The following is a 19038-nucleotide window of genomic DNA, read 5'->3' as shown; positions in this document are numbered from 1 at the left end:
ATTCAGTGTTTCTCTTTAACAAAGCGGCTAAAAAACAGGATGCGCCAGACTAAACTACAGTGAATGCGTGTATCTTCTTTCATAGCAACAACACACAGAGTACATATTGATCATGTTTAAATACCGTTAAGGGTACTAAGTCGTAAATGCGGGTCTTAACCAGCGGTTTATGATTCTCTAACATCAGTTACAACTTACGTTTGAGTTAAAATATGATTAGAGCGCCTCACCATATAGCGATGAGCTTACTACTTAAAGGAAATTTACAGTAAACTATATATACGGAAATAAATCATTCATGAAGCATATTGAAACATGTATCTTGAAGGAAAGAATTCTAAAGGAAATATCTTGGACAAAAAACGTTAAAATTTACTCGTATCCCGTTTATGTACACCAAAATTATGCCAATATATAACCTTTGCATGTTTTCTGATCAATGTGCATGGTCCCTTGTAATTGTTGTACGAGTTTGGTTAGTCATGAGTTATATACTGAACCAAATTAAAAACTTCACAATCCTTAAATTTTAACAATTTGACCAGTTATCATTGTGGGCCCATATTGTGTATTTAAACAGTAATGGCCACGTTTTGTCTTCAGATAACACCCGTTTTTGTGCAGGTGAATCGATCAAAATCATGTGCACAGCACTATAGTGGCAAAAGTGGTTTTTCACGTGCAACTGGTCACGTGGCCATAATACCGCACGTGTTTTCAGCCATTCTTTATAGCAGTCATTAACAAAAAAAGAAAAACACAAGAAAACAAAAGTCTTTACGGCCATTTTCATGTCACGCCTTTCAAATGTGCAACGTGAACGTGCCATCAGCATGTTGCAGACGGGACGTCCGTAGCTGAAGTCGCAAGGACGATGGGTTGTCGCCGACGGACTGTTTATGATTTACAGACGCGTCTACAGCAAACGGGTACCACCGCTGATCGCCCTCGGCCAGGTCGACCACGTCTGACGTTACATGCAGAGGATCGTCAGATTGTCTTACGTCACCTCCGTAACCGATTTTTGACGGCTACATCAACCAGAAATGAACTGTTTAGGGGTAGACTGAGTGCGCAACCTGTTCGAAACCGTCTGAGAACTGCTCACCTTCAAGCACGACGGCCATACTGCGGGCCAATTCTGACTCAATAACACAGACGTCAACGTCAATTGTGGGCACAGAGACACTTACGATGGACTCAGAGGAATTGGAATCAAGTCGTCTTCAGTGATGAATCCGGACTTAATCTTCGATTTTCTGATGGTAGGGCGAGGGTGTGGAGGCGCCGTCATGAACGTAACGCCCAGTGTTGTGTACAGGAAGTTGACAGATTTCGAGGTGTCATGGTGTCAAGTGTCATGGTGTGGGGTGCTTTCTGTGGCAATGCACGTTCCAGGCTTCTTGTCATCCGTGGCAACCTCAACGCTGCTGCTTACCACGACCAGGTACTGGCACCAGAACTTCTGCCTTTTATGGCAGCACATGGACCCGGTTTGATCTTCCAACACGACAATGCCAGACACCACACAGCAATTTTGACAAGGAATTTCCTTCAGAATGCGGGAGTCAACGTCATGGTCTGGCCGTCAAGGTCTCCCGACCTCAATCCCATCGAACACGTCTGGGTTGCTCTTGGCATCTCTCCAGAACCAACCACAGAATTTGCAAGATCTTGGCACCATTTTGCAGCAACAATGGCGTCGTCTTCCCAATTATGTGTTCACAAGCATCACAAGGTCCATGCGGAGGCGTTGTGTGGCATTTGTCAACGCACATGGTGGCAATACACGCTACTGAACTTGTGTGCCGTCAGGTTCTCGTGCTTGGGACTTATGATTTAAACTGTTGATGTTATTACCGAATACCGTAGGTGCTTGGAACAAATTATGGTTACCACCGTTAATTAACATCCTTCTTTGGACATAAATGATTAAAAATTACCTTCTCTGACACATTTGTCCGTTGTACATTATATATGGGATTATTTTTTAAAATGTGAAGTTTTTAATTTTGCTTAGTATATACATCTTCCCGAGGCAAGGGCTGGAATTCCTGGGCTCGATCGTAGCGCCACCAGTGGTTATTACGAGTTATGTTCCTTTTCTAAGGCTCTCCTATGGACCAATCAGATTCCACCTCTCGTATCACTTGCATTTGTTTCAAACAAAATGGTGGCGCCCAGTCAAAACGATCTAATTGATAATCAAGATCTATATTGTGGTAAAACGGGTCTTACAAAGCGAAGTGAATCAAATCACGTGAGCACCTTGATTAAAAACATGAAAAGACTTGGAAAATATCTGTTGACAACGAGTTGGCGGTGCATATGCTTTGCAAATCCTACAATCGACAGAAATCTGCACGACATTTTACAAACCGGATTTCGATTTCGGTGCGCGATTTTGATGCATAGACTCTTTAGCCCAGCCAAAATGTAACTCCGTAATACCAGCCCAGTTCGGCAAGGGGGGAAACTGGACTTTTATTGTCAGTTAACTCACTTGCCTCGGGAAGATGCAGTATATATTATGTAACAATGAATGCTAAATTGATCATAGACAGATGCCTCAAACTTCAAGAATCACAAAAAGGCATGTCCAGTCCGTTTCCATTTTCCTTCTTGCTGACATCGCTTTATCCAAACTTTCCTCCTCGCTTAATCGTCCTTTTGGTTTGGAAATATCACGAAAAGACACTCGTACTTTTGTATGATGAACCAGTACATCCCACGCCAACACAATACCCAATTGTGCGTCTTCAATACGCCGAGAATAACGGAAAATCACTTCATCGCCATGGAGATTAATGCACTGTAAACGAAACAAAATGGCGGATGTCTCTGCACTATGACGTCACAGCTACGGCTGGACCTCCAGCTAGGATTTCAATATGCACTCGCTCTTGTAGTGAGATCAGGGCAGTTGTTCGTTGCTTTTTAGATAACTATAAAATCACATATGTTTTTTGGTGTAAATATGGACTTTGTAAGACTCTTTAACATGTTATTAAAAGTGTGTTTTTTTCCAATAGATTTGCTTGATGCATATCACCGTATACCAATTGCGTAGATCGATCTCATGATGTCAATCACTGGATTATCTGGTGCAGATTCGATTATTACAGACCGTCGTCATATTATTCAAATTCACAAAGGATGACGTGAGAAAGGGGCTTAACACATTGTATGTATTCATGTATTAATCGAACCTTGGTCTGTGACGAGCGAACATTTTAACCAACTTGAAACTTACAGTGGAACAATGCTGCTTGGTAGGTTCAGTACTAACTCATCTGCAGGTGAAGTTGATTAGTCCTTACTCATCTGCAGGTGAAGTTGATTAGTACTTACTCATCTTCAGGTGAACCGTGTACTTGCTCAGTTTCAGGTCATCTTAGTACTGAATTCATCTTAAGGTGAACTTAGAACTGGCTTCATTTTCAAATGAACTTTGTACTTGCTCATCATCAGGTGAACTTTGTACTTGCTCATCTTCAGGTGAACAAGGTACTTGCTCATCTTCAGTGGGTGTTTGTCAAAATATTTAAGATGCATTCTTTTTAAGAAGCTACAGTTACAATAAAGACGGAGTTAACGGATTTAAACCCTTTTTATATCAATGCGACGGCTCGGTTACCTTTATGAAGCAAGTGATAAACACCTGAGTAAGACATGGTTGTATAGCTAAAAATTACACATACAGAGATTAACAAAAACAGCAACCAGACAAGGGTGACAACAAAGTGATGACAGAGATGGAGTTTAGAGATGAGGCATGCAACATTGATGTGGATGCGTGTTTGTCATTGAGGTCAACAGTTATGCTCGAGCAGCATATATAAGGACGCTTGTGTCGTGGTTTGACTTCGAATGTCAATTACAAGTGTCGTTTGCTTGATTTTTTGTTTTTCTATTCGTTGAGCTCGAGTATTTGGTTTTGTGTCTAAGATAGATAGAGAACTCGTGACAGTCATAACCTGGATAAAAAGGTGTAGCTTCGAGAACAATTCGGTTAGACTCCGCCACGTCCTTTGTTCTCAACAGCTGTACCACATACCTATGACATAATGATACCTGTCCAATCTGTGACAGATTGAGAGAGATTAGAAGAAGAAAAGTATCCTATTAATGTGTTGCACTTAGCATTTACAGTGTTTAAACGATAATAGGTGAATCAAGCAGTCCAGCCTCGTGAGGCTTACGAGACACAAATGTACATAAAAGTATTACTATTAATATAATGTATATACTTGTGTAGAATATTACACACAAAATGATTGAACTAGAGCATGAGTAACAATTGAGATACACGAAGGAATATATTATATAGTAATAGAAGGGAGAGTAGCACTTTGGAAGAATTACTTCTGCGTTTGTACAGATATGCGGCAGAGATTGTCATTTACCATTACATAACATAATTTATCAATAGTTCAATTGATAGAAACAGTGTCTCGAAGAGAATTTTTACAGAAGAGATTTTAAATGACATTCGTCTTCAACAATGTTTAAATTGCAGTGTTTACATATGCAGTTCTGTAACGGGGTAACAGGGAGGGTAAATTTCAATTTGCATATAAGGCCATACAACTCTACATTGCAAAAGCACATCGATGTTAGTCTTTGATCCACAACGTCATTCCACATATACATCGCCGCCATTGTATACTTGACATCCTTCCACGAGCTCCTGGACTCACATCCTCCCACGAGTCTGGGCTCACATCCTTCCACAAGCCTGGACTCACATCCTTCCACGAGCTCCTGGACTCACACCCTCCCACGATTCTGGGCTCACATCCTTCCACAAGCCTGGCCTCACATCCTTCCACGAGCCTGGACTCACATCCTCCCAACAGCCTGGACTCACATCCTTCCACAAGCCTGGACTCACATCCTTCCACGAGCCTGGACTCACATCCTTCCACGAGTCTGGGCTCACATCCTTCCACAAGCCTGGACTCACATCCTTCCACGAACCTGGACCTCACATCCTTCCACAAGCCTGGACTCACATCCTTCCACGAGCCAGGACTCACATCCTTCCACAAGCCTGGACTCACATCCTTCCACAAGCCTGGACTCACATCCTTCCACGAGCCTGGACTCACATCCTTCCACGAGTCTGGGCTCACATCCTTCCACAAGCCTGGACTCACATCCTTCCACGAGCCTGGACTCACATCCTCCATAAGCCAGGACTCACACCCTTCCACAAGCCTGGACTCACACCCTTCCAAAAGCCTGAACTCACACCCTTCCACAAGCATGGACTCACATCCTTCAACGAGCCTGGACTCACATCCTTCCACAAGCCTGGACTCCTGGACATCACATTTTGTCCGCTTTGCATTTCAGTTGTTAATCTGTCGTCCAATCTATATCGTCTCTGGGTTGAGATCCTGGCATATATTTGCACAACATCCACAAGTAATTTTCTGTTTTGTCCAGGACACTGCACACTAATCACGTAATTATGTGGTTATGGGTTGGCTAAGGGGGGATAATCCAGATGAGTTGTGCTACAAATTGTTCACTTCTCCTAAAGGTTGCGGTTGTCCGAATATTGTGAAAAGAGTACTGTTTAAGCGAAAGCCCAAGGTGGTTTTAGAAAAGGTTTCTGTGCTGCAAAAATATGTTATATGAATGACAAAGCGGTTTTGTAAATTTATAGATTTTAAGAAAGAATTTGATGATATATGTAGATTAGTGAGCGAGTGAGTGAGTATAGTTTTACGCCGCTTTTAGCAATATTCCAACAATATCACGGCGGGGGACACCATAAATGGGATTCACACATTGTACCCACGTCGGGATTCGAACCAGGGTCTTCGACGTGACGAGCGAACGCTTTAACCACTAGGCTACCCGACCGCCCCATATGTAGATTAGGATTGTGTAGTAAATCATTGAAGTTTGGGGTAAATGGAAATTTCTTAATGTATTATATGTTTCAAGGTATAAAATCGTGTGTTAAGAGCGCAAGTATGTACTCAGATGTTTTCCTTTGTAATACAGAACTAAGACAAGGGGAATAAACCTTTTTCCTATTTTTGAATGATATGGAACTATTTTCATTTGCACATTGTAAAGGAACAGAATTAAGTGCACAATCAATGAATATTTTAACATGTATTTCTTGTACTAATATTGTTACTCTACGCATACGACACCATATCACTCGCAAAGACATATCAGGTTGGGTGTAAAGGCGTCTAATGCGAAATTAATTATATTTGGTGGTATTAATATATTCTTAGCAGCAAATATCATTCATTTTGTTTTATGACAGAGAATAATATTTGCAAGTAGATTGTGAAACAGCTGGTAAATATAAGTATCTTGGTATCTTTTTTCATAGATTAAATAAATTCAACATAGCAAGTAGACCGACAACAGGGGCCAATTATTTGAGAAAAACGTGTCAATGGTTGTGCCGATTTTACTGGATGATGTGAAATATGGGGATTTGCAAAGTTTGCAAATGTATTGAGAAGGTTCATTTGGATTTTTTCGCAAACCTCTTCCTTTGCAAAACAGCACTCAATCATATATGAAAAACGGTGAACTTGGCAGACAGCCATTATATATCCAAACATATGCACGGATGGTGTCATTTGGAGAAATGTGTGTGTGTGGGGGGGGGGGGGGGGGTGGGGGGGGGGGGGTGGGGGGTGGATGTATGTGTGTGTCTGTGTGTCTGTGTGTATGTGTGTGTGTGTGTGGATGTGTGGATGTGGATGTGGATGTGTGTGGATGTGTGGATGTGTGTGTGTGCGTGTGTCTGTGTGCGTGTGTCTGTGCATGTACTCAGATTATCTCAATCTCTGTGTTCTACTCCAAATCCCCATGCTTTCATGTCTTGTGATATTTGTAATTGTCTCATTTTTGGGTCGATCCTATACTGCCACATGTGCTACTAAAATAGCATTACAACAATCTTAGTTCTCGATCTCTGACCCAAATGCATATGTAACTGTGCATTGTGTGCAATTATGCAAATTACCACAATATCATCTTGTCTTTTTGATGCAATATCATAATCGCTAAAACTGTACATGGCGTCTTAAAACAAGTTGTGTGTAATGAATAAAATTTAGCACCATCATAAAGTTGTAGTGAAACGATCCTCGCTTTTCTACATCTTCGAGGGGATAGCAGCATTCTTTTAGACTGGCTTGTCGAGAGTGTTGTTGTTAGCTTAGTGTGGCATATACTGTCCAGCGTTTCTTTCGTCACAATGTGGCGTGCTTCAGTAAGGTGACCTGCTGATAATTGACTTCGACTCTGAGGTCACATCTTATGTCCTTGGACTTGAGACAGGTGGTGCAACCTGATTCTATCACTAAAATAGGGTAGCCTTCACTACAATAGGGTAGCCTTGTGGTTAAAGCATAAGTCGTGATATTGCTGGAATATTGCTGAAAGCGGCGTAAAACCATGCTTGCTCACTTACTCACTCACTCACTCACTCACTCACCCACTCACCCATCCGCTCGTCGATCCAAGCATACAACAAAGGAAATACAGTAAACGTTACAGGGAACTTTAAATATTGTAGTGATTGTAAACACTCGATTGTTAATGTTGATGAATGAGGAAAAGATTGTGCCAGCGAATCCATTGCTAGCCTGTATTTGTAGCCAACACATCTAAAATATCAACAAAGGCAGACACTTCACAAACGTTGCTGTCAGCATTGAAATTTAAATAGTGTTCATGCATAACCTAAACTAAAAACAATTATATATCATATTTTATAAATTTGAATATGATGCTATCATCAGAAGAAGCTTACATGTCACAGTTCAGCTTCCTCAACTTGGCAAGTTCAGAGAAAAAGACGTTTGCAGAAGGGGAAACGTATTCTGTTTAAGCATACTCAAAAGGGTCAAAATAAGGTCAAATATCGTGAACATCGATTCCAATTACCAGGTAAAGAGATTCCCAATTTTAAAATAGTAAGAACAAATAAAATAGAATAATGGTCCTAAGTAGCGTTCTGTTTCAAATATGGCTGCCGTAGTGGCCATATTCAAAATAGGATCTGAACCTCTTTAACAAAGCCAAGTCTCATCATTGGCACAATAAGCATGTGAAGGTCAGTTTCTTGGTCCTGTGCTGGTTAGGAGGGTGGAGTTCAGGAAAGCTATGGTAGGCGGACAAGCAGATTATGACACTACTTTCGCTCAGGTGAGCTACAAATGTGTTGCCTTCATATGTCTTGTTATTTTAGCAAAAGTAATGTTGTGATGTTATGTGTTTAACTGTGCTTTAAAAGAATTTGTCATTGTATCCCAATTGCTCATGATGTCAATCACTTGATTGTCTTGTCTAGACTATTTACAGACCGCCGTCATATACTTTGGATATTGCTTAGTGCGGCGTTAAACAACAAAGCAACAACAACATTTTAAAAGAATAATGCATGCAGTTGTTATAAAACAACTGTAAGGTAAAGGCGACTGGTCCTACTCTAATCTCCTGCAGCTGTCAGATAAGTCCGCTCCGCCACCGACTGACAGCATCACATGCTACGAGCTTTGACCTAGTGGGTGGTATTCAATATGGCGGCCGGATAGACCTGTCGAAACCAGCTCCCTGAAGCTGATCTTGAGAGGGTGAGGTATGCAACTCTTGTAACTATTACATTGTGTAGTGGTTACTTTTGTATATATTATTGTAACACTCTGGTGGCAGAGATTCCGAATGAATTGTGTTCAACATTTTGTATGGCGATGATGCACATGAGTCACACTATCACCCTTTTTTCGCCAATTCATCCTGACAACCTCTCGAATTACGTATTTTATGAGCAGGGGTTGTAACGTTCAGTGTCATATCAATGTAACCATGGCATCCGTTTGATCAGTCAGGAGAGAGTGGTGGACTGACCTTCCTATTTGTATCCTGGTTGAAATTGTATTTTAATCTTATGAATTTTAAAAAAATAACTTAAACAGGAACAGACTTTCCGCTGAAAATTGGATTTAGGTCATTTCAGTTTGCAAACAAAGCAGATTGTCCATTGTACAAAATGTACAAATTTTAGTAGCCTGCATAATACACGCTGCCTGAGGGTACTCCGTTCTCACTCAGTTTGTATTCATCAACCAGGAAGTATTTTACCGGGGCATATCAACATGACGGCGGGGTACGCTTACATTGAAACCACTCCCGTGAAGCTCAATATCTAGGCGGAGCTTGTCAGGCAGGCAGGCAATAACACGTCCAGCAAGTAGATCATACTGTTGTGGTCATATTGAATGAGGGTTTGCCCTGTGTTTTTGTATGTGTAGACATTTCAAAGTTCTTAACCATGATTTACCTTAACTGTACTGTTCCAAGGTTGTAAACTGTCAGCTTTACCCAATTAACAATTGATTTTATGTTTCAGTGTCATGTCAATGTAATCACGCTTCATTGACCACAAACAGGTATAGAATAGACCCGTGAAACTGGTGAAATGAACTTTTGATAGATTCCTTGCCAACCAGGTTTAAAATATGGACTAAACAAAAAATCACATTTATAAAATCGACACCTATTTTTTCCACTGAATATTGGATTGCAAAGGACATGTAAGTGTAGATATTAGAAACTGTAATTGTATCCTTAAGACATACTAGCTCCATTCGATAAACTGACATGCAAATAAAAACGATTGGATGGAAATAAGACCGCCGATGAAGTATTGAACAAGTCGCATTTGGAATAATAGTATATGAATTATCTTGCTTCGTGTAGCAATATTCAAGCAATAATATGGTGTGGAACACGTACATGGGTTTCACATATTGTACCTAGTGGGAATCGAACCCAGGTTTTCCTCACGATGAAACAATGCTTTATTTGTTAGGCTACATTGTCATACCGTTTGTAGGCTCAGTTCATACGTCTTTGTTAGTCCTTAATAACTATACCGCACAGGTATGGTCCTGTTCTTTCGTAAATGTTATTTTTGCTCTGATCTTTGCAGAAATGCTTTCTGAGATAAACCGTTCAACATGCAACGTAATGATGAAGCAAAGTTGTTGTCAACAACACCAATAACAGCAGGGTCAACAGCAGCAACAGGATCAACAACATCAACGGAGGCAAAAGGGTCAACCACACAATCAACAGTGACAGCCTCAGCCCCATCAACAGCAACTATTACTCAAACAGTAACAGACGAGGCTAACTTGCCCCAAGATGACCCGACAACAGCTCATGGCTCCCCTGAACGTAACTAATTCTTTTTTATGGCAGATAGTTATGCATGCGTTTCCTTTCAATGCTCGTGACTGTTTTCACTGTAAGGACATCAACATAAATGATGACAGCAGTCATATTGCTTCTATAATTTTTTAACTTATCCTGCATTACTCCGTAGTGCATTGACTGCTGTCTTTGACAGAAAGACGAACTGTTTGAGATCCAGCTGCTGGAGAAAGTTGTTTCCATCTGTACAGGAAGCAGCGCCCCCTCCCACACAGTCGGCACGTGACCCGGAAGACATGACGTCACGTCAAAACACTTAACTGCTTTGTCAGCCACACGGAACGGACGTATCTGTATCCCTCGTGGAAATATTAAAAGCTTTTTATGATCCTTACTTTGTGTTGTTAACTACGACAAAAGTCTGCTGTGTTGTTTCTTGTATATGGTTTGTTACCTTTGGCATCATTCTATTGTTCATTGGTAACGTTTCTCGCTCCTTTTGTGGCTATCGTCGCGGTATTTACGAGCGTATTGTTGTTTCCCGCCATTTTGGTTTTCCCGCCCTTTTGCGATTCACCACGTGTCCATGTATTTTCATGTTTTGCGTTTTGAATTCGCTCTTTGGTGGGAGTTTACATTAAATTAAAATGTTTGTATTTGGCGTGTTTTACGCGTAATTGTTTGCTCTTATATACTTTGTAACAGAAAAAAGTTATGTTACGTTACATTATGCTTCACGTTGTGTGTTTGCGCATCGTTATGCTTTTGCTTAAATTCCAGAATACCTCGCTGCTCTAACTGCCGCGGGAATAAATCTGGACGGGACCCCCACCCCTGCTGCCTGGACTGTACAACCCCGTGTACCCTCACAGAGCAGTGCAGATACTGTAGTCCCCTGTCGCCAGTCTCCTTCACCGCCTACCTACGAGTGTCTCGGAAACGCTTCAATCAACGTGTGCGTCAACACCCCAACATGCCATCCAACGTAGAGTCTGCCTCCCACGGCACGACAAACGACCGTTCACGGTCTCCCACACCACCCTTACCGTCACCTGCTTCGATCTCATCCTCTTCGGCATCGCCCGTAACGGGTTCACCGTCATCTCTGCCATCTACGTCGACAACCTTGACTACTCCGGCGCTTCCGACTGCTCCGTCCTTATGGTCATGCCCTCCTGTCATCGTTTATGGATCCATCTGGGATGCAAGCTTGGATGCAGTCCTTGTTTGCGCATCCTACTCCCGCCTCAGCGGCGCCGACAGTGCCTCCTGCAACGCTGCGCCACTGATGGCCCCGACTATAGACACTCCGATTCCTGCGTCCCCCTCTACTTCGGGTGCTTATCGGTCTCTATCGTCGTACGACTCGTCGCCTCCGACTGCCTCTCGACACTCGTCCAAGTCCTCTCGATCCCGTCGTCGTTGTCGTAGTCGTTCACCTATACATAGACTTCGACATAGTTCATCTCGTTCGGCCACATCAGACGGATCATTTCGACCCGATTATGACCCTCCATCTCCCGAGATTGATACTCACTTGGGCCTATCACAGGTTGCTGATTGGCTACGGACCGTTTGACCTCCGTCGCTTCCTCCCCGGGCCCCGATGTCGACAAAAAATCTACGATATGGTCTAACCCGACTTCGCTACCACCCGACCCAATACTGACAGACCTTGTTACGGCGTTGGACGAGGACTTCGCAAGGTTGTCCCTCACGCCGTCGTTCAAGGCTCCTCGTTTCCGACGTGATGATTTCCCTGTCCACTCCTTCGATGTTGCTGACGGTGCGCACATCCTGGACGAGGGCTTACATCGAATGGCCGGGTCATCCCAGTCCGCCACCATACAAACGGTGGACTCCCGACTCCCTTTCGTGGAATCGGAACTGCGGCGTTCAATTAAACCACTGTCTACAATCGCCTCCTATGCCATTGAGTCATTGAGCAAGATCTCTCGGAGTCCAATCCAAACAGGATCGACCACCTACGCACTGTTATGAACTTCCAACTTCGCCAGGTCGACCATTTGCGAAATCATCTGAGAGCCACTCTTGCAGAGATCACCGCTACACGACGATTGGGTTACTTGACTTCCACGAAATGGGATTCCGAATTCAAGCGTTCCTTACTGCGACAACCTTGGTCGGGTCCTACCCTTTTTAATGGTGCCATTTCCGCTACACACGCCCGGGTCTCCAGCTTCGCAAGAGATGAAACGCCTCTCAGAGCCTTGGAGCATGTCACGCACCAATCAGCGGCCAAGTCCTCCAAAGGCAACTACAAACCTCGCCGCTCCTCTCTCAAGGACGTCTCCAAACATGCCCCGCCCTTTCGTGGCCAGAAAGGGCGTGGTCGTGGCAAATCCCGTGGCACCTACCAGCTCCGACGGGATCGTCGCCCCGGCAAGGGTGCCGATTCCACCTCCAAGCGTTGACCGGAGGGACCTCAACGACTGGGACCTCCCACCCCCAGCCGTTCCGGTCACCGACACACCTGTGGGTGGGAAATTAGGCCGGTTTGGGAGAAACTGATCTATACTGGAGGACCCGCTCGTCACAAACGTCCCCCGTCATTGGCCCATTGGCAGAACATCGTCCATTCCGACAACAGGCGCTTACTCGACACACCAAATTCGGCTCCTTCACGACAACATCGACTCCCTGCTTCGGAAGGAGGCCATAGAGATCGTGCACGACCCGGCTTTGGAACCCAGGTTTTTACTCCCCAGTGTTTCTGGTTCCCAAGAAGGGAACCACCAACTGGCGCATGATACACAATCTCTCCACTTTCACCTGGAACGTCCTTCCATTCTTCCGAATGACGACGTTGCGACTGCTCAGGACAAGAATCACAGCAGGCGATTCCCTGATCAGCCTCGACATCCAGGACGCCTATCTTCATGTACCCATCCACCCCAACGACCGGCGCTTCCTCAGGTTCATTTTCAACGGTACCATTACCAGTGGGCGGTCCTACCATTTGGAATTTTCACGGCCCCGTGGCTTTTCACACGGATCACCCGACCGGTCGCCGCCTTCCTACACCTGAGGAACATCAACTTCAATCCATACATCGACGACTGTCTCCTCAACAACTGCGACTCGAAGCTGCTGCTGCGCCACAGAGATTTTACCCTACGGCTCTTCAATCAGATGGGATGGATCGTCAACTATACGAAGTCGGAGCTGACCCCATCATTCCGTCTGCAGTTCATCGGGGGCCTGTTTCTCACGGATCAAGAAAATCCTCGCTCACCTCTTCCCTGCCCTCCAGCAGGCTCGAAACCTCCGTCAATGGCAGGTTCTCCTGGGCCTCCTCACATCGGCTCAAGACCTGACTGCCAGGGGTCGCCTCCAACTCCATCCAATTCAACGGTTTCGCAGCACACGTCGATTAAAAGGCTCTACCATCACCACGTACTTGGTCGCCATCAACTCTGTTTTTGCCATCCTGGACGACCCGAGAATGACGAAGATTCCCGAACGTCAGGCCTTGCTGCGCTCGTTCCGTCTCGAAGACCAGAAAGCCAAGTTCAGACCGCCTTCGTGGGATCTGAATGTGGTCTTAAAGGCTCTTCGGGATGCTCCCTTCGAACCACTCCACTCGTCTTCCTTTTACTACTTAACGAAGAAGACGGTGTTTCTACTGGCCTTGGCTGCTGCCGCCCGGGTTAGTGAGCTCCACGCCCTCGACGTCTCTCGTGTCAGGTTCGAACGCGGGACTCATGGCACCGTTCATCTTGGGCTGTGCTGGGACTTCATCGCAAAGAATCAACTCCCAGGACAGCCTGAAAGATCCTTCTCAATCCCTCCCCTTTCGTCGATTGAAGGTTTTCCTACGACGGTCTAAAGCCTGCCGCAAGTCTAGGAAACGTCTTTTCCTGCCGGTCTCCCCTTCGTCACAGTCGGAGGTCAGCCGGAATACTATCTCCCTGTGGGTCCGGGCGGTCATCCTCCAAGCTTAGAAGGTCGCCGGATCGGACCTCCCCCCCCCCCCCCCCCCCCTCCCCCCCCCCCCCCAGCTCAGAAAGCGATTTTACTACTATTAAAACATCTTGTATGAATAGAAAGGTTGCAGGAGTGCGTATAGCATACTGACATTGCAAAACGTGTATCAGAAGTTTATTGTGTTTTTGAAGTAACGGAATGGACTTTATGAACTTTGAATAAAGAAATATAAGGGTCACATGATATATTCCCAGGGATTAGGTTGGTGAGGTTCGAAATGGCATCTCAATACAGTTGTCCTTTGTCATTCCTAGCTTTAATCATCTTTAACGTGGTCAATGAATACTCGTATGTTCACGACTATTTTGTGTTTAACGGTCCCAATAAAATATGTTATTTTTCATATTTTTCAGCCCGTATTAGCGTCAAAGGAACAGACGGCCAAGGGACGACTGGCCAATCAGTTGCATCTGGGGTGGTACATGGACAGCATATTACCCAAGGTAATACTTGCCTGCTTGCTTGCTTTACGGCATGTATGTCTATCCCTATAAAACCACATACAATTTAATCGTTTTGGAAATGCACCCTTCTTTGTAAGGATCGATGTACAATAGGGATATACACTGTGCTGTGTTTTTAGCCTTGGGAGAAGGCAATTGAGATTAGAGGATTCGAGACTTTCTCTGACTTTCTATGAATTCTATTGAACTAAGGTGTTATATTTCTTCTTAGAGAATTACAATTCGTTTTACCTCAAAGGCGGCCTATGGTAAGGCATGTGGGCAGGACGTCCATCCATCTGGCCATCCGTTTGTGGGTTAACTTGTGTCTTCTCCTAAACTTAATGGATTCACACGTCAGGCTCAGTAGCTTACCCGATTGCATTTCATCGTTGTGTAAATCGTTTCATGGCTGTCGTTATGTAGTGAGTGAGTGAGTGAGTTGGGTTTAACGCCGCTTTTTAACAGTATTCCAGTCATATCACGGCGTGTCAGCTTAATGTGGGAGGAAAGCCCGAAGTGATACAGGTCTCAGACGTTTACCACTTCGGTGAAACCCACGAGCACGAGTATGGTGCTGACAAACCTAGAAACTTAATCGGGGCGAACCGGCATTCGAGCCCACAATCATAGGTTTCTCGCGTACCCTAGGGACGCAACTCTGCACAGCGAATCGCGGCGCCTTAGACGACTGGGCCACCCGTGCCCCCTCGTTATGTAGCTTGAATATTGACGACTACGACGTCAAGCACAACAAATAAGCTAAGTATATACCGAATCAGATATAGTTGCAATCAATTCTTTTGTACGTATTTCAGGAAACACGTACAATATTACCGTTCATCTTTATGGCGCGTCCGGCGAGGGTATGTCCCAAAAGGATCAACCTGGTCCCATCAGCTGTGAGTACCATATTGTCTTAACATGTCACGAAAACAATGTAAACAATGTCCTAAAACAAATGTAAGGAATAGAATAACAAGAAAGTGTGCAGTGAGTTTGTGCTAATTTTATTTTGTGTATCATAATCAATAAATCTCGTTTTCTGTCGTGGGAAATATCAAATATGCACGTAATATCTATGCTGACTACATTTCTTTTTTCCAGTTATAATTAACATGGATGGGTCAGGGAAACTACAGGACATTCAAGCTAGGGAAACTGCCACAACACATAAAGACAAACCAGCCTATGAATCAATTTGGAGCTTCATTACCAAGCCAGTGAACTATGCACTTCATTTTACGTCTTCTCTCTGTTCAGCACTGTATACATTACACGCCTCCGTTGTGGCTCGCTTCAACGGTCGGTTTCAAGGAGCCCGCCCCGGAAGCTTGATATTTGTGTTCCAGCATGACACCTGGGAAGAAGCGGAGGAGATGATGAGACACAAGAAAGATGTCACAGATGTCATTGTACAGTTTCTCCAGGACATAAACTATGGGTTAGAACTACTCGAGTGCGATGTTCAAATTAAAGCACTCAAACAGGCAGCAGAGGACTTACTTGATAAAGGTATAAGACAGAGAATACGTATGAACGGCAACTATTTTAAGCTATGATATACAAGATGGGTGAGACACAATCTTTGTGAATAATTCATTGGCAAAATTTAATGGTTTTTGATTGAGATGTAACTGACATTTGCTGCTGCATAAATCATCAGTCTACCTCGAGAATCAGAGTATCATGAATCTATAGTTTATCATTGAATATAATTCAAAGCAAATCAATAACGAATGAGCACATATATGCATGTTGCCGAATTAGGGGTAAATTAAATTGGTTAGAGAATGTGTTGTATCTTCATAACTTAATCTTGTCACTGTCTATAAAAATAGTTTAAACATTTATAACACACATTTGAATGTGCAGGCCAGTGCAGGAACGTACGTGTGTGTGTGTGTGTGTGTGGGGGTGTGGGTGTGTGGGTGTGAGCGAGCGCGCGCGAGCGTGCATGCGTGTGTTCCTCTGACCAACAACATTTATTTGTAATCGACTAAAAATATCTAAATATTTTTATTCTTTATTTAACTTCACTGACTTCCTTTCCTTTAAAGAAACACCTCTGGAATCATACCATGGAACACTTGACCAAGCATGTGTCAACAAACGACAGGTAATCTTCCACTCAGTAGAAACAATTCAGCACAAATAAGAAAAGCGCTTCTCAGTAGTCAAACTTTTCAAGTTCAGACGTTCCCTAAATGGGTTCAGCGTGTGAAGCTCATGCTTTTATTGATGGAAACAGTTCATAAACATGCACCCCCTACATGTCTATTTCTTTGTTATCAAATGTTGCGTCCGGTGTGTTTGGTCAACACAATTAGCGACCTGTATGAACCTATTTACCTGTATGAACCTATTTACCTGTATGAACCTATTTACCTGTTTTCGGACTAGGTATACAAAGGTATATCAGATATATACACACGCATAACAGAAGCTTCTTGTGTTTCAGCATGATCAACATGTGGAGAGTCTGAACCAAAGAATAGTCACACTGGAACAAGAACTGGCCTTGACCAATGAAAAGCTTGAAAAAATGAAAAATGCACAACTTGCAGGTTAATATAACAAGTTATCATACCTGCATTAAGATACCCGTTTCTGAATGGTTACTATCGTTCCCTATGAACTTATATGACCGACAACATAACAAATTCCATATACCCCACTTGGAAATTCTGAAACGCTTACCAACGCGCCTACAGTGATTTGATTGCTGGTATATTATCACGAACATGAGTTAGTGAGTTACGATTTATAGTCACATCGGCAATATTTCAGCCATATCATATAAACGCCTATTAAATGAAGTTTTAGTGAACTTAAACGAGCACAACAGATTATAATGCAAGTCCAAAAACTCTGGGTTCGTTTACGTCGTCTGTTTGCTGTTAAGATGCTTGCGAAATGGTTTGCTAGCTTTACTGATGAAGACATTTTAGATGACTACAGTGATCCTTTCAACGGATTTTTCTTTTCAGAAACCCGGATGTTCCTGTGGATGAGACCGGCATCTCCTTCATTGACTGATACTAGCGGGCACTGTGAGTGGCTTCCATTATGTGTACTGCCGGTGTCCCGGTATTTATAAACTCTCCCCCGTACAAATTCTCCCCCCGGAGATTTTATACCGGTACAGATTCTCCCCCGGCGAATCTGTTCTGAAATAAAATCTCCCCCGGGCGGATATATTTCGCGCCCCCCCTCAGTATAAAGTCTCCCCCCTGATCATTCGGTTTGTTGCAATGTCTTTAAGTACTATATTCTTTAAATAGTTATCTTTAATGTAAGGAGGGTTACTTTAAAAAATAGATTATGAAATATGGTCATAATGAATTGATATTTCAGAATATTTTATTTGGTAACTGTACCTTCCATCCTAAAATAATTTTAAGACATAATCATACCAAACAAATGATGGGAGACAAGAGTCTCTACAGAGTTTGTTGTTTCTAATACAGTTGTTGTTGTCTGTTTACATTTTTTAATATACCAGTTTGAGTGTACATGTGAACACAATCGATGGTTGAAATGTTAGTCTAAGCACAAAACATGAACCAATTCTCAAGAACTCTGATGTATAAAGTTACCTTCATCTTTGATTGACTGATATATTTTCAATCTTTATTCAGCACTGAAGAGGCCACAGGCCTATAGTACGAAGCATTAAGTTTATGAATAAACTGTTATAAAGTATTCATAAAGTATCAGGGGTCATTTCAACTTGCAAAATGATTGACATAGTCCTTTATATTGTAGAGCGAGGATTGGGCTGTTTTCCCACCCGATTGACTGATATTACAACATTCACATGGTTTAGAATGGTACAATGAATGGTAAAGCATGCAAATTACACTAATACCCGATATTTCATAAGAAAATATCATATCTCCGTTGAAACATAAAACCAATATTTATGAGTCTACATAATGATATGACTTTGTAGCTAGACGACGGGAATCTACAGTCTTGACTGTGTGTTTTTTATTTTTTATGAGAATGTTTCTCACCGACCTTAGCGTGTAGGGGTGTGATGTCCCGGGCAGGAAACGACAGTGTTTTGACTACTCGTCTTTCATTAGTTAACGTGTTGGGCATCCCTAATTAACCTTTACTAATTCATGTTAAACCAACACAGGATGTTTTCTGGAAGTGGACAATCGCGAATGTCATAGGGCTGACACGACACCTGTTAATAACTGTCCTAGAACTTCTTAAGTTACTAAACATTCTTTATATCTAACGACTAATGTTATATCTACAAATATACCACTTTATTGTCTCATATTGCGGTAGTTAAAGAAAACACAGTGCTCAAAGTGAAGCCCTTTTCACTCCACATTCTCAACATCGTCTCTATCAGAAATGTTTGGCA

The 19038-nt window shown here is 43.0% G+C and overlaps 1 protein-coding gene across 1 annotated transcript in view; it reads left to right on the top strand.

Annotated features, from left to right (window-relative positions):
* The first annotated feature begins 8524 nt into the window (after nt 1-8524).
* LOC124145541 (serine/threonine-protein phosphatase 6 regulatory ankyrin repeat subunit A-like) overlaps nt 8525-19038 on the top strand; it is a 33877-nt gene continuing 23363 nt past the window's right edge. Inside the window, exons 1-8 of the mRNA XM_048389775.1 lie at nt 8525-8626; nt 9980-10227; nt 14565-14654; nt 15473-15556; nt 15762-16169; nt 16715-16773; nt 17116-17221; nt 17645-17707. Of these exons, the coding sequence (XP_048245732.1) occupies nt 10008-10227; nt 14565-14654; nt 15473-15556; nt 15762-16169; nt 16715-16773; nt 17116-17221; nt 17645-17707 (1030 nt within the window). The 5' untranslated portion in view covers nt 8525-8626; nt 9980-10007. The remainder of the gene's footprint in view (nt 8627-9979; nt 10228-14564; nt 14655-15472; nt 15557-15761; nt 16170-16714; nt 16774-17115; nt 17222-17644; nt 17708-19038) is intronic.

The sequence above is a fragment of the Haliotis rufescens genome, unplaced genomic scaffold, assembly GCF_023055435.1.
Source record: "Haliotis rufescens isolate VD_foot unplaced genomic scaffold, xgHalRufe1.0.p SCAF_8, whole genome shotgun sequence".
Lineage (NCBI taxonomy): Eukaryota > Metazoa > Mollusca > Gastropoda > Lepetellida > Haliotidae > Haliotis > Haliotis rufescens.
The sequence above is the reverse complement of the archived record's forward strand: the minus strand, read 5'-3'. Positions and strand labels throughout refer to the sequence as shown.